We start from the raw sequence: 12,968 nt of genomic DNA on the forward strand, positions 1-12,968 counted from the left end.
TTAGACTTATTAACAAATATTTGAGGTGTATCCTATGCCAAAGATGAGACTCTTGGATACATTCTGTACCTACTAATGACTTTTCAGAATAATAATCAGTCTCTTTTAGGGTGTTGGTCCTCAGTTCCTGGTCAGTCTCTGTTAGTTGTAAGAATGAGTCTTGATTTATATTATCCTACTAAATGACAACATCTTGGGTGGCTAAATGAGGTTCAAGGTATAATTGTTTCTGATCTTAAATTGTGCAGAAAATGCTTCTGCCTTGTGGTCTGCCTCCAGAAAGAGAAGATGATTAAGAACTGCTGGTTGGGCTGTGAAGTGAAATGTTAGGAATTCTAAGCTTTCCCATCAGGCTAGAGATTTTCCTAATTGACTATCCCTCAAATATTGTGTTTATCTTGAACTTGAAATATGGAGCTTATGTCATAGTGGTGTCATTGTAACCTCAACTTTATCCCTAGCAAGATTTTTTCAATTGTAGTACGTATTTAGTTCTTTAAATGAGCCTACTCATCTTGCTGAATGTGTCTGCTACTACAGAATATCTTGAACAGTTCTTTTAAAATTTTGATTGTGTAGTGTCAAGGTTTGTTTCTTTCCATGTTTGCATGGTTTCCATGGCCAACAAGCTAAATAATAGAATGACTGAAGACAGATGAACCAATATGGAAAGAGAAGTGGGAAATTAAGTCAAATATGCCAACAGACAGAATCACATGCATATTTATTTGTTTCTTAATATTGGATTTGATGACAAAGCATGATGAATGTGTTGGTAAAGAAAATGCATACTATCTCGTGTTACTTTCAACCTACTCTACAACAATCACTCTTTATAAACATTTCATTATAAATGTCAATTTTGTTATAGAACTGATTCTTTTTCTATAGTAGCATCTTGACTCAAAGTTTAGTCGAGTTAATTTAATTTTATTCTTAAGTGAAATAAAAATATGAATTTTAATTAAGATATTATTTCAATAAAAAAAACAATTTTGTATAAAAATATATAAATAATATTTTATTAAATGAAAATAAAACTTGATAAATGAAATTATATTTGTAAATCTCACTAATTAATATTGTTATTAATATATTATAATTTTTTATTTCAAAATTAAAAAAACAAATATAATATGAATCTTAAATGTTAATTGTAAATGTCTCCTATGTTTTAGGTGCATAACAGTTACTTTTTGACAGATAAGAGTTTTTATAGGGGGGTTAATAAGCAATGGACTCTATTACTGTTGATTTATTTATTTGTGAAAATCTTTAACTATAAGGTCCTCTGGAGACTTCTAGATGTTGTGTATTATTAAGGGGATAGATGTAACAATGTAAGAGGAGAAAGAACAAATTTTCAACAATGGCCAATGGGCTACCGGTTGTGAAGACTAGCAACTCTTTACAAGATGAAATATCCTTTTAACATGACCAAGCAGAATCAAACCAAGATGCCTCTATGTAATTACAATGAGACAATTCCGAAGGTAAATTCTATCTATGTGAGGTCATTCTCATCCAGGGCTTCTCCCTCACCTATAGCAGCATTGGTCTTAAACGCAGCCACGTCACCTGTAGGCAAACTTCCTCGCAAGCTTTATGATCTGCACCCACTTTCATTTCAGTCAAATGTCTTGCAATTGGCTATGTCTGCTTTGCAATATTAACATGGAACTGTAAATGGATAATTTAAAAGCAACCCAGATTGTCAAAAAGATTTGTCTCAAATAATGGTGCAACTTGAGGAAACAAACATAGAAATTACCACCGTCCCCGTTACCAGAAACAGAGCTCAAATTCAGTACCCTCAACACCACCACATGTTTTTTCTTTAATGCCTTCCCAGCCAGCGGCCAACCCAATAGAAGATAATATGCAGAATGAAAAACATATTCTGATATCTTGTTTGAACACCAAAAGATAAATGTTAAGCAAAGGGGGGTGGGAGCGCTCTCGTTTGTGCATCCCACCATCCCATTCCACATTTTAGAAATATTTTTTAAAAAAATTATGTACAAAACTTTACCAGGAGAATGTCAAAAGAAATGCAATTGGATTACATAGTTAGGACACAATAATGCCGAAGCTGCAAATGTTACCAAATTCTTTGCACTTGAAAGTTTAAGTGTAGCCTAAGACTGCACAGTTTTAGGCATATCAGATCTACCTTAGATGTGTGATTTAACCCAACTGTACCATGCAGAAAAAGATGTAAAGTCCTTACACTATCATTCACATTGTTGTAAGAGAGGCACATGCATGTCCAAAAACAACAGTGCAAACGGTAAAAAATATTTACCACACTGTCAAGATTAGTGATAGATCTTGACTGAGACACACGTTTGATTTCTTCTACATCACCTTCTCTGTAAGCAGAAAGGAGTTTACCCGCAAAGCGGTTCTGATCACTTCTTAAGAAAGCATCAATCCTGAAAAAAGAAAATCCAAGGATAATACTATTTTATATCAGTTTTTCTTAACCCAAAAGTCATAATTCAGGATAAAGATAGAACCCCCACCCCCACCCCAAAAAAAAAATAAAAATCAAAGTCCTTTTGATTTCTAGACGCTTTCTGCTACAGCACTAATATTAAGGATCATGTAACATATTTTCAAACTGCGGAGTCAATATTTGCATTAAACCCAACCATTCAAATGCATAAAAGTTTATTGAAGAAAAAGAAAGGGGCAACATAATTGTTGAATTTTTCATAGTTAACAATCCAGAAACCAGTAGCTATCCCATTAGCAAAGCAGTATGTTTCACTATTCTTGTTCTACTGCTTTACTTCTTTCCCAAGCAAAGCATACAACCAAAACAAATGACATCCATGAAGATTCGTGTCTAGATTGAGGAATAAGAATAGAATCTGCACCACCATAATTTGGTGATAGTAAACACAAAAGCATCCCAAGTCATCAGTGTAAAGTGAATTGATAATTGGCTCTGCACTTCTCTTTCCTCTTCAGGGGAAAGGAAAGAACTGTATAAAAGGAAAAGAAAAAGGGAATTTACTATCCAGTAAGGTTCTAGGACCCCAGAGCAGATAACCGATGCTAGTGGTTAGATGCCTTTGATTGACGTGTAAATGAAATACATGTTGAGAAAAATCTCACATTAAAAACACAAAAACAACAACATGCCTTTGAGATAGTTTTATCATAGGTATTTAGGACATTGAGGGAAGGTTGATTTCAGTTGCAGGGGAATCATGTTTAACTGCAATGAGTACCCATATATCACTTGAAAGATAGTTGTGCTAATAAGATCAGATACCTGTGAGCCACTTAGCACATCACAAGATTAGTAGATACAAGAGAACCACAAAACACCAATGCTTAGCGGTTCAAAAGAAGTTGAGAAAGAACTGTGCTTACTGAGAACAGTCATTGTAGCACTTCTCTGCTTGCTTTAAGTCATGAGCATAAAGATACACGATCACTGCACTAAGATACGCCTGAAATTAAAGAAGCCAGTAATGTTATTGATAAAGCAGCCCTTCAATACTAATAAGAAAGCCAGTGCAAAACATGTAAATGGAAAAGTAGTCACTTGTGCAGCAGACAATAGCAAATGAGATCTACACCTATAATGCTTCATCGGATTAACTTAGTATCACACCTGTATAAGGATATGCTTTTCTCGATCCAAAAGAAATATAAAATATAAAATAAACTTAAGTAGAACTGTGTTGCATTCCGCATAATTTAAGTACGAAGCATTCTATTAGGTTATGATTGTTCTCCGGCGTGGAAGCTTCACAGTACTTAAAAAATCTGATTAACAAGTCAGTTTGTTGGTGAAACAAGTATCTGACATATAATATACAAATTGGACATTTAATGCGAAATTATTTGGATGCGAAATATGATGTCACACCTTGCATTGACTATTTGTAGCATTGCACTTATCAGCTGCTAAGCCCAATTTCAAAAGGAAAGCTACAGCATCTGTGTACCTGAGGATATCAAAACCATAAGTGACTCCTATCCCTACAAGGTTTGCTTATATGCCTATGAAAAGATTTCCCAAATTTACAGGCATTCCAACACATGAATCCAGCGCAAGCTGCCAGTGGTAAACATGGACTAGTAGCATAACTAAACTCTACAATTAAAGGCCAACAATTGCTTGAAAAATAGTAGCAACAAAATGCCCTAGCTTCAGTCTACTCAACTTGAACTCCCTAGTTCTAGAGTGGGGTCAATGCAACATAAATGCATTTAAAAATCCTCTAGCGAAATACGAAAACAAAAAGAGTTTCTAGTTCCCTATTTTAACTATGACTTAATGTTCATATGCTTGCAAAAATAAAATTCATGGTCCAGTTTTTGTTCCTGCTGCTCTTTCATTTTAAGAAATAGCAGTATTAATGTTACGAATAAATTGGACCATAAGATGTAAAATGGTGTTACTTTCATTTTCTCAATCACAAATATCAGTATCTCAATATATTAAGAAGATGCAAAAGCTTACTTCTCAAGTTTTACATAAATATTAGTGACAGCATGATATAGATCAAGGGCCATCTGTTCCTTTCGATCATCTTCAAGAAGAACACAGGCATCACCCTACAGTTTAATGGCATCATTAGGCAAAGCATCTTCCACAGCACTACGTAAGACCAAATAATTAAGAAAGAAAACCACATAAGTAATGTTCATTTCGATTCATTTGAAAATAATTCAAAGTAACAAATACACACATAACAAAGACAAAAAAATATTGACAACCCTCCTCGAATATTCATTTGAATGCATATTGGCATCTTCATTCCCTCTTCGCATCTTAACGATAAAGACCAGGTTTTACATACTTCAAAGAAGAGAAAAATTTTCAAGTGAAGCTCAACCCTTTGCTGGAATCTTTGAATTTGAAATTTCAAAAAATGCTTCACATCTTCAAAACCAAGCACTTTGAAGGGGCAATTAAATGATTGAATGCGGCAACTTTTTTAAAATTCATTAATATTTAATTGAGACCCACACTGAGATTCTAATATTTCCTCTTTGTTTTCTCTTCCTCGACTCTTTACCATCCAATTATTGGATTTCATGTTTTTCAAAGGGGAGACTAAAAATGAATGCTACTGTTTCTGTTTATTTCCATTTTCATGGCTAGTCAGGCTTTTAATTTTGTAATTTGTAGCCTTCAAGGAACATTGTTCTAGTTTAGCTTGTAATTTTCATGGTATGTACCCTAGTGCCTGTCCTATAAAGCGGTAAAGGGGAAGGTTGAGTTATGTTATTTAAAATAACCAAGAAAATATCATGAAATAATCCGGAAAAAATAGTGTAAAAGCAATGTCCATACCGGGCAGCCTTGGCGAGTGAATCCGATGCATATTGTGGTCTGTCACACTGCATGTATAACTCGGATGCCTTTCTATAAAAGTCAATAACTTCAGTCCAGTTGCGTAGTTACTTTGCTATTGCAGCAGCAGACTCCATGCTTTTAGCTGCATCCCAGGGACTGATTTTCTTATAAAGGATGTCAAAAGTGATAAATATTTACTCCTTTAGTACATTTGCAGATCCATTAACAAACCCTCTTTTATCTGGATTCGGACTTAAAGACCTATCGAAGTCTTTCAAGTTATAATCGTTTGAGCTGGGCGAAGTACATATATGGTGAATTGCAAAACATGGATTATAGTAATAAAGGATACGAGGATAGCATCTCTCGTCCTTTGGAAGCTTTCTCGAATGCCGACTTAGCATTCTCATAATCTTTCGAAACTCGAAATCCATTGGCTACAAGGAACATGAACATCAATGAACAATGACATTTGCAGATTGGATTTTGATATAAAAACAACTAATGCTATTTTTAATGACAAAAATCTTAGATGTTGAATAATAGTAAAAAGATAGCATTACCAGCTTGTTCATACAAACGGGTAGCACTTTCCCAATCAGCACTCCACCTTGTAAGGCTTAGCGTTGTTCTACAACACACACTCACGCATATATAAGAGTAATACGTTAATTACGTTTTTTTGAATTCAAGTTGGAGGATAGTGATTAATTGATTTTTCCATTTTTTTTGCTTTTCCCCTCCAATTGATTTGATAAAATTAACACTACAAAGGATACGATTGGATTAAAATGTAAGAATTATGAGGAAAGGAGGCTTACAAATTGTCGGCTTTGTAGATGAGCTTGCCGGGATCGGAACCGGACATTGCGTCGGAGTTTCTCTAAATGGAATTTGATTGGATTTCCTTTTATGAAATTACACCTACACATTTAAGCATTAGAAGTTCATAACAAAAATCAATAGGTAGTTAAAAACATGTGTAATTAATTATTTTTTTTTAGTGAAGGACTTAATCATATATTTCTAATTATGTTCCAATTTAAATCATAAATTTAACATAATGATTTATTTGGTGCTCCAATTTTAACCTTCTATTTAGTTTTTTCTCTTTTTTAGACATTGAACTTACATTTTTTTTCAATTACACTAAAATGAATCGAAAAATTAACATAGTATACATGTGGATTGCCACGTAGATGATATGTTAGCATTTACTTAAGTTTTTAAAATTTTAAAAATATTTTTTATATTTTTTAATACTTTCAAAAAATATTGATGTGTTATCCACATGACAGTTATGTGTTTATCAGTAAACAAAGTTAAAAAATAGTTAATTTTTTCTTTCATTTTAAGGTAATTTGATGAAAAAATATAAATTTAAGAGTTAAAAAAATGAAAAATTAAATAAAAGATTATATAATTTTTTATAAAATTTGAGAGCCAAATAAATGATTATGTCTTTAAATTAAAATAAATTTAAAAAATATAAATCAAAATAAATCCAGATAAACTCAGGCCCTATCTACATTTTCATTTATATTTGTTATTTCAAGCTATAAATTATAATAAAATTAAGGGTTCTTTTTTTTTTCAGTGACAAATGATGGAATGAAGAAAAAGGCAAAATTTAATACGATATCAAATGCTGAAAAAGGAAATTTTAATAAAAAAAATGCAAATGAAGTGAGACACCTGAATGCAGATACTCTTCACTAAAAATAAGAGAGACATGTAAAATAAGAAAGACATTTTTTTGAGAATAAAATAAGAAAGGCATTTAAATGTTCAACGCAAAGTATTTGAGTTTATATCCGTTAATGAGAGTCAAGTATCTATTTTTCTTTGGAAAGAATAATTTGAAAGCTTTAATACCATCATCGAGAAGCATTGAACGGTTGGAATCCTAACCTTGGACAAAAAAATGATTGGTCAAATTATTGTTTTAATAATAGAATAAAATTAATTTAATATTGTAAAATTTTGGAAATAATATAGAATTGGATAAGAAACTTATTAAAATGTTGGATCCATGGAGCAGGGAATATGAAAAAAGTTATTAATCAAATAAATAAGTTACCGCGTAAGAAAGAAAGTGAAGGAAAAGAAAAGAAAAAGAAAAGAAAACAGGATACACCACACTAGACCCTCTGTGAGTCCGTTTGTTTGTTCGTTCGGTTTTTTGCAAGAATCGAATCGAATCGAATCAAAAGATGGTGAGCGTGTTCTTGGTTGGGTTGGTTGTTGGGGTGTTAGCAATTGTGAGCTTGGAAGTGGCGGTATTCTTTTTCGTATTAAATCGATTGAATCGAAGGATCAAACAAGAATCTCTTGCTGCCCTGAATCCTCCTTCCCAACCTTCTCTCGATTTCGCTTACAACAAGCAGGTATCTCCCCCTCCACATCCATGGCGTCCTTTGTCTTTTTCTTTTTGCTAAGATTTTGAACTTGCTTCCATCTTGTGTTTGTGTTAGGGGACTGTTTGGGTTCTTGAATCAGAAAAAATTCCAGTACCCAGAGAGCAGAAGCGGAAAAAGGACGTGCCTTTGGAGGTTTCCCCTGCTCGAAAACATGCCAAAATCCAGGAAAAGTGCTTAGTTTTCACACATTCTGATGCTTCCCGCACTTCTGTTCCCCTTAAGGGCTGCGTCATTGAGGCTGTTTCCGCTACCAATTTACCCTCAAGAAAATGGTATTCTGCCCCTTTCTTTCACTTTCTTACTTAAATCTTCAATGTCCATGTATTTACTACAATGATTTTTTTTACTTCAGTCTCAACTCTCAAGCCTATCCGTCCCATCCTTTTGTTTTAGATTGTAAGTTCAAGTTTTGGGTTTTCAATCAAGCTTTTGCCAGCATAACAGTGTTCTCATTCTTAAGAGTTAAGAATATAGATGCCAGACTTGGTTTCTCTCCTTTCACATTCGTACACTATCATTCTGATATCATATAGCTTAATCAGTTGTTCTAAGTTTTATGCTTTCAATATATTTTCCTGTGCTTCATTCGTTTGCCCTTGTATGAATGGTTTGACAGGGCCAAGAGATTTCCAATAAAGGTGGAAAGCAAAACTTCGGCCATCTACAATGGAAGTAAAATCATTTACCTTTATCTGGAGACTTCTTGGGAGAAGGAGTCATGGTGCAAAGCTCTTCGTCTTGCTTCATGCGAGGATAAAGAAAAGCTGAGCTGGTTCGCTAAGTTGAATGAAGACTTCCATGCTTACTTGTTATCTTTAAATGTTGGATATCCATCATTTATGAAACCCTCTTCAGGTTTCATTGCTGAGCCAATGGATAAGGGAAATAGAAGTGATGGATCTTCATCAAAAGTTAGGTTATTTTGGAGAAAGCTTTCCAAGAAGGCTAAGCCTGGAATGGAAAATAAAGGAACTTGGACATCTCAAACTGCCCGTGAAGATAGAAAGACTTATGAGAAACAGCAGCCATTCCAAGATTCAGTCACAAACAAGGTACCAAACAGTTTGACTGAAGAAAATATGTCATGTCCATTTCCACAAGGTTTTTCTCGTTCAGTAAGTCAAAGTACTTCTGTTGCTTCTGATGCTGATCTGGAACAAGACAAGTTTAGTGTCGATGAAGGGACACTCTGCTGGAACTTGTTAATTTCTCGAATCTTTTTTGATATCAAAGGAAACGCAGGATTGAAAAGTTCTATTCAAGCACGGATTCAGGTTGGATGGTCACCAAAATTAATCTTTTTTTTTTTTTTAAATTTGTGCTCGGTATTGCCTCTTCATGTTGCTTGGTGGTTCATGTATTGCATTCTGGGATTCAGTCCAATCTATTCTTTTGACTCCCTGAAGGATAAAATAAACATATTTTCTGCTGCTAGGTATAGCTCTGTTTACATCTTTTATTATTTAAAAAAAATATTTCTTGACTGCTCGATATGTTTTCCAGCCATAACAGGGGAAAAAGGAAACCTATTTTGTTTGCTTCAAGGGATTTGTTTTGAGTTTCTTGATTCGACCTCTCCTTTATTAGTACAATTACCTGCGAAATTTGGTTTTTTCCCAATATTTTGGTGTCAATGTAGGCTACATTTTTCTTGAGTGTACTGTTATGCATCACTGTGTTTATTTATATGTTCAATGACTGTTTTGCCCTCTAGGTATTCATCTAATTAGTTCCTTTGAAAACGAATTTGAATGCACATCGAAAATGGTTCTGATTATTTTTATGGTTTGATATAATAGAGAACATTGTCCAATATGAGGACCCCCAGTTACATAGGTGAAGTCATTTGTACTGATTTAGACATTGGAAGTCTCCCACCTTATATCCATGCAATGAGGCTTCTTGCTACAGACATGAATGAGGTATGGGCATTCGAAGTTGATGCTGAATATTCTGGTGGAATCCTGTTAGACGTTGAGACAAGACTTGAAGTTAGTGACCAAGATTTTCAAAAAGGCTTAGTGGACTCAAATTCAGAACCAAATTCTGTTGAGAATGTCTCTTCAGACCTTCTTGAAGGCTTTGAACGTTTTGGAAAGCATTTGAATCTTCCTGAAGAGGATGAGGTCGACCCTAAAGTTGGTTAGTATAACAATGATTGCTAATTTATGACGTGATTATGAGAAATGTGGATTTCCATTTATGTTAAAAGCACTTGGACACACAGTGGTGAAGATCAAAGTTAGCACCTTCTGTAGGAACTGTAAATCACAACTTGAAAATTTTCCTAGTCAAAGGTCACCAACATGAGCCTAGTGGTCAGCTTTGTTGTTTGAGATCCAGTAAACCATGGAATAGTTATGCAAAGGAGAATTGGCCATAGTTAATTGATATGAGAGGTTTTCCCTTAAAAGGATTTATACCTTTCAAGTCAAAGCTAAGGTGAGACTATTGTAGGGCAGCTTTGAGGGAAGGGTTTGAGAGTATGTAGTTAGCGTTTATAGCTGAACTATACTCTCAAATTATTGCAAAAAACAGGAGAAATAGAATATGAAGGAGTAAAATAACAGAAATAAAATATCCTATGCTTCACACTAGTGCTCTTTGGTTGCATCATTTGAACAATATCAAAGAAAACCTAAGCATTACATGTAGGGTTTGTTGGGAGTCACCTAAGGTTGATTGTATAACAAAGAGAGTAATACAAACATAGGCTCCTGTCCATCCTGATGCTAAAAGAACTAGAACTGGCATTCGTAGTGTGGCTTTAAAGAAAATATTCTCTTTCAAATGCGCCTCTTCTATAGGTTCACCTGATTCATCTAAGTATAATTCTGATTTGATCCTCTGCTTGTCTGTTTCTTCTTTTTATTAATCTGGCCAGGGTAAATTCTTGCTATTTTTATCATTTGATTTCACTCTTCGGATTTCAGAAGGTGTAAAAGGCTCTAAAGCTACACCAACAACAAGTTGTGTTTCTCGATGGAAAGCTGTTGTAAATTCCGTAGCCAAACAGGTTTCACAGGTTTGTGTATAATCTCTTCATACAGATAAGTGTTTTTGCTTAGAAAATCTCATAAAAATGGCTTTCAAGGGTTATGAAGGTATATATGTAATCAAGGAACAAATTCTGAATGTTAATGCAATCTTAGTTCCGTCGTCCCCATTTATAATTTCTCTAAAAATAGATAGTTTAAGATCCTGCAAACTGAAAAAAATGGAATATTATTAAAGCTGCCATTGAAATACTGTCAACTTGGTATTTTAGGATCAAACATAACCTGTATTTGAAATTGCAGGTGCCTTTGTCTTTGTCGATAAGGATTTCATCCCTTAGAGGAACACTACGGTTGTATATAAAGCCACCCCCTTCTGATCAGTTATGGTTTGGCTTCACGTCCATGCCTGATATAGAGTTTGACCTTGAGTCTTCTGTTGGGGAACACAAGATAACTAGTGGACATATTGCTTTATTCTTGATCGGTCGGTTTAAGGTATGAATATCATTTGTTGGATAGAGACATATTACTTGGTGAAAAACATTTTTCTTACTATTTCATGTTATTCATTGGACAACTTATTTGACATTTCTGCATGTTCGCTAGAATTTGGCACACCACCTACATGGAATAGTAAAAATGGGTATTTTTGAAAAGGAGAAAAAATCATGTTTTGAAAGAGAAGAGGAGTTATGTGATAAAACAAAGTGGATTATTTTCTCAATTTTATTTGGTTTTAAAGTAAATTTATCTACTGAGTTGACATTATTTAACTTGTAATGAGGAGCTAAGCAGTTGACAGTGACATCCATATAAATAAAATTCCTTACACCAACAGCCTTGACTAACACACCTTATGTTCCCAATTAAGGAGAGGTGTTTAACTTTTCACTGAATTTTATGAGCTCTTTTTTCCCTGATATACACTTTTTTGACAAATAGAAAATTTCACGGTGAGTTTTGCTTTACCTCCTTTTAATTTGTCAGGGTGTTTTCTCCACATTTATAATCCCTTGGAACCATCAGTCTCTTTCTACTATGTTATTAGACTTTTTGGAATCTTAAGATTGAAGATGATATGATTCTTGATTCTGCATATTATTAATTGTGTTGGCTAAATTGCCTCTTCAATTATTTGAATAATATTATTTCATCTAATTACCTGCATCTTCTTACAAGTCCAATCATGCCTATCTCAAATATGTTCCCTTGAGATATGATCTGATCCTTAACTAGACCTACCTTTCAATCTCTGGGCATTGCTTCAGCCATCAAAAACATAGAATGAGCTATTTGCCACAATATTCTTGCTGAACTTTGGCATTAATACAATGAAAGAAAACTGCCAAGTGAACTTCAGCTGATGCTTCCTTCATTTGTGCAGGCAGCTATACGGGAAACAATGGTGCTCCCCAACTGTGAAAGTGCATACATTCCTTGGATGTTAGCAGAAAAAGATGATTGGGTCCCAAGGAAAGTTGCCCCATTTATATGGCTTAATCAAGACGCAGTTATGGATAATAACATTGCGCGTACCGCTCAATGTCCTCAACCTACTGAAGCAAAGGAAAATAGTAGGAAAACCTCGAGTTCTCCTGCGGTCATTGAGTCTGAAGCCTCGTCGAGCTCTGCAGCTTCTTCTTCTGCAAAGATTAGGTCCTCACAAGATCTAAGAACTCCCCTACTTGCAACCGATGAACCACATGAAACATACCAGCAGAATAGAGCAACTCCTGATACTCAGTCATCATCTAGGTCTTTGAGTGAGTTTGAAAGGCAGAGTGATGTGGGTGATGAGAATGATTCAAGGCCAAAGAAGATGGGGAGGAAGGCAAGAATGATCGATTTGACCAAGAAAATGGGAGAGAAATTTGAAGAGAAGAAGCGTCACATTGAAGAAAGGGGTAGGCACATTGTTGAGAAAATGAGAGGACCTTGAGACCAACTGAAACAAATAACTGATGGCATTCATTCTTTGAAGCTCAAAATGACTGTAAATGTGAACAGGAGGAAGTCAGGGAAGAACCATATCAATGGAATAGTTTTATTGTTATTATAGGAGGGATGAGCTTTATGCGGGTTATTCCTTAGCTAATTCAATTACTTTTGTTCATCAAATACAAATATATATGTTGGGACTTGTTATACATTGTTTATTAAATGTGCTTCATTTTCTTACATTTTTAGTTCCATAATACCAGTACCTTCCCACCAACTTTTTTCAAA

General features: G+C 34.5%; 2 protein-coding genes across 3 annotated transcripts; one reads left to right on the forward strand and one right to left on the reverse strand.

Moving 5' to 3' along the window:
- Positions 1–1,388: 1,388 nt before the first annotated feature.
- On the reverse strand, positions 1,389–6,286 carry LOC107941157 (gamma-soluble NSF attachment protein). The gene is given in 10 exon segments (XM_016874692.2): positions 1,389–1,588; positions 1,590–1,610; positions 2,306–2,435; positions 3,385–3,464; positions 3,887–3,965; positions 4,484–4,621; positions 5,321–5,479; positions 5,676–5,760; positions 5,887–5,954; positions 6,145–6,286. Coding segments are annotated over 10 exon segments (891 nt in total). The 5' UTR covers positions 6,192–6,286; the 3' UTR covers positions 1,389–1,504.
- Positions 6,287–7,345: 1,059 nt separating this feature from the next.
- Positions 7,346–12,920, forward strand: LOC107941163 (testis-expressed protein 2). Of its 2 annotated transcripts, none has more exons than XM_016874703.2 (7): positions 7,346–7,710; positions 7,798–8,015; positions 8,360–9,017; positions 9,543–9,885; positions 10,677–10,768; positions 11,043–11,237; positions 12,127–12,920. In XM_016874703.2, exons 1-7 carry the CDS (start codon positions 7,537–7,539, stop codon positions 12,679–12,681), a joined length of 2,235 nt encoding a protein of 744 aa, XP_016730192.1. In that variant the 5' UTR covers positions 7,346–7,536; the 3' UTR covers positions 12,682–12,920. The 2 variants fall into 2 exon arrangements, with proteins under 2 accessions (XP_016730192.1, XP_016730193.1); XM_016874704.2 differs by lacking the exon at positions 7,346–7,710 and adding an exon at positions 8,096–8,139 and having other exon boundaries at positions 7,834–8,015.
- Positions 12,921–12,968: the final 48 nt, after the last annotated feature.

This window comes from Gossypium hirsutum, chromosome A05 (assembly GCF_007990345.1).
Source record: "Gossypium hirsutum isolate 1008001.06 chromosome A05, Gossypium_hirsutum_v2.1, whole genome shotgun sequence".
Taxonomy (NCBI): domain Eukaryota; kingdom Viridiplantae; phylum Streptophyta; class Magnoliopsida; order Malvales; family Malvaceae; genus Gossypium; species Gossypium hirsutum.

Excerpts from the sequence above, each read along its gene's own strand:
- LOC107941163 (XM_016874703.2), top strand. The coding sequence starts at position 7,537 with ATGGTGAGCGTGTTCTTGGTTGGGTTGGTTGTTGGGGTGTTAGCAATT. Across the intron at positions 9,886-10,676 it reads TGAGGTCGACCCTAAAGTTG|AAGGTGTAAAAGGCTCTAAA; the intron begins GTTAGTATAACA and ends TTCGGATTTCAG. Across the intron at positions 11,238-12,126 it reads TCTTGATCGGTCGGTTTAAG|GCAGCTATACGGGAAACAAT; the intron begins GTATGAATATCA and ends TCATTTGTGCAG.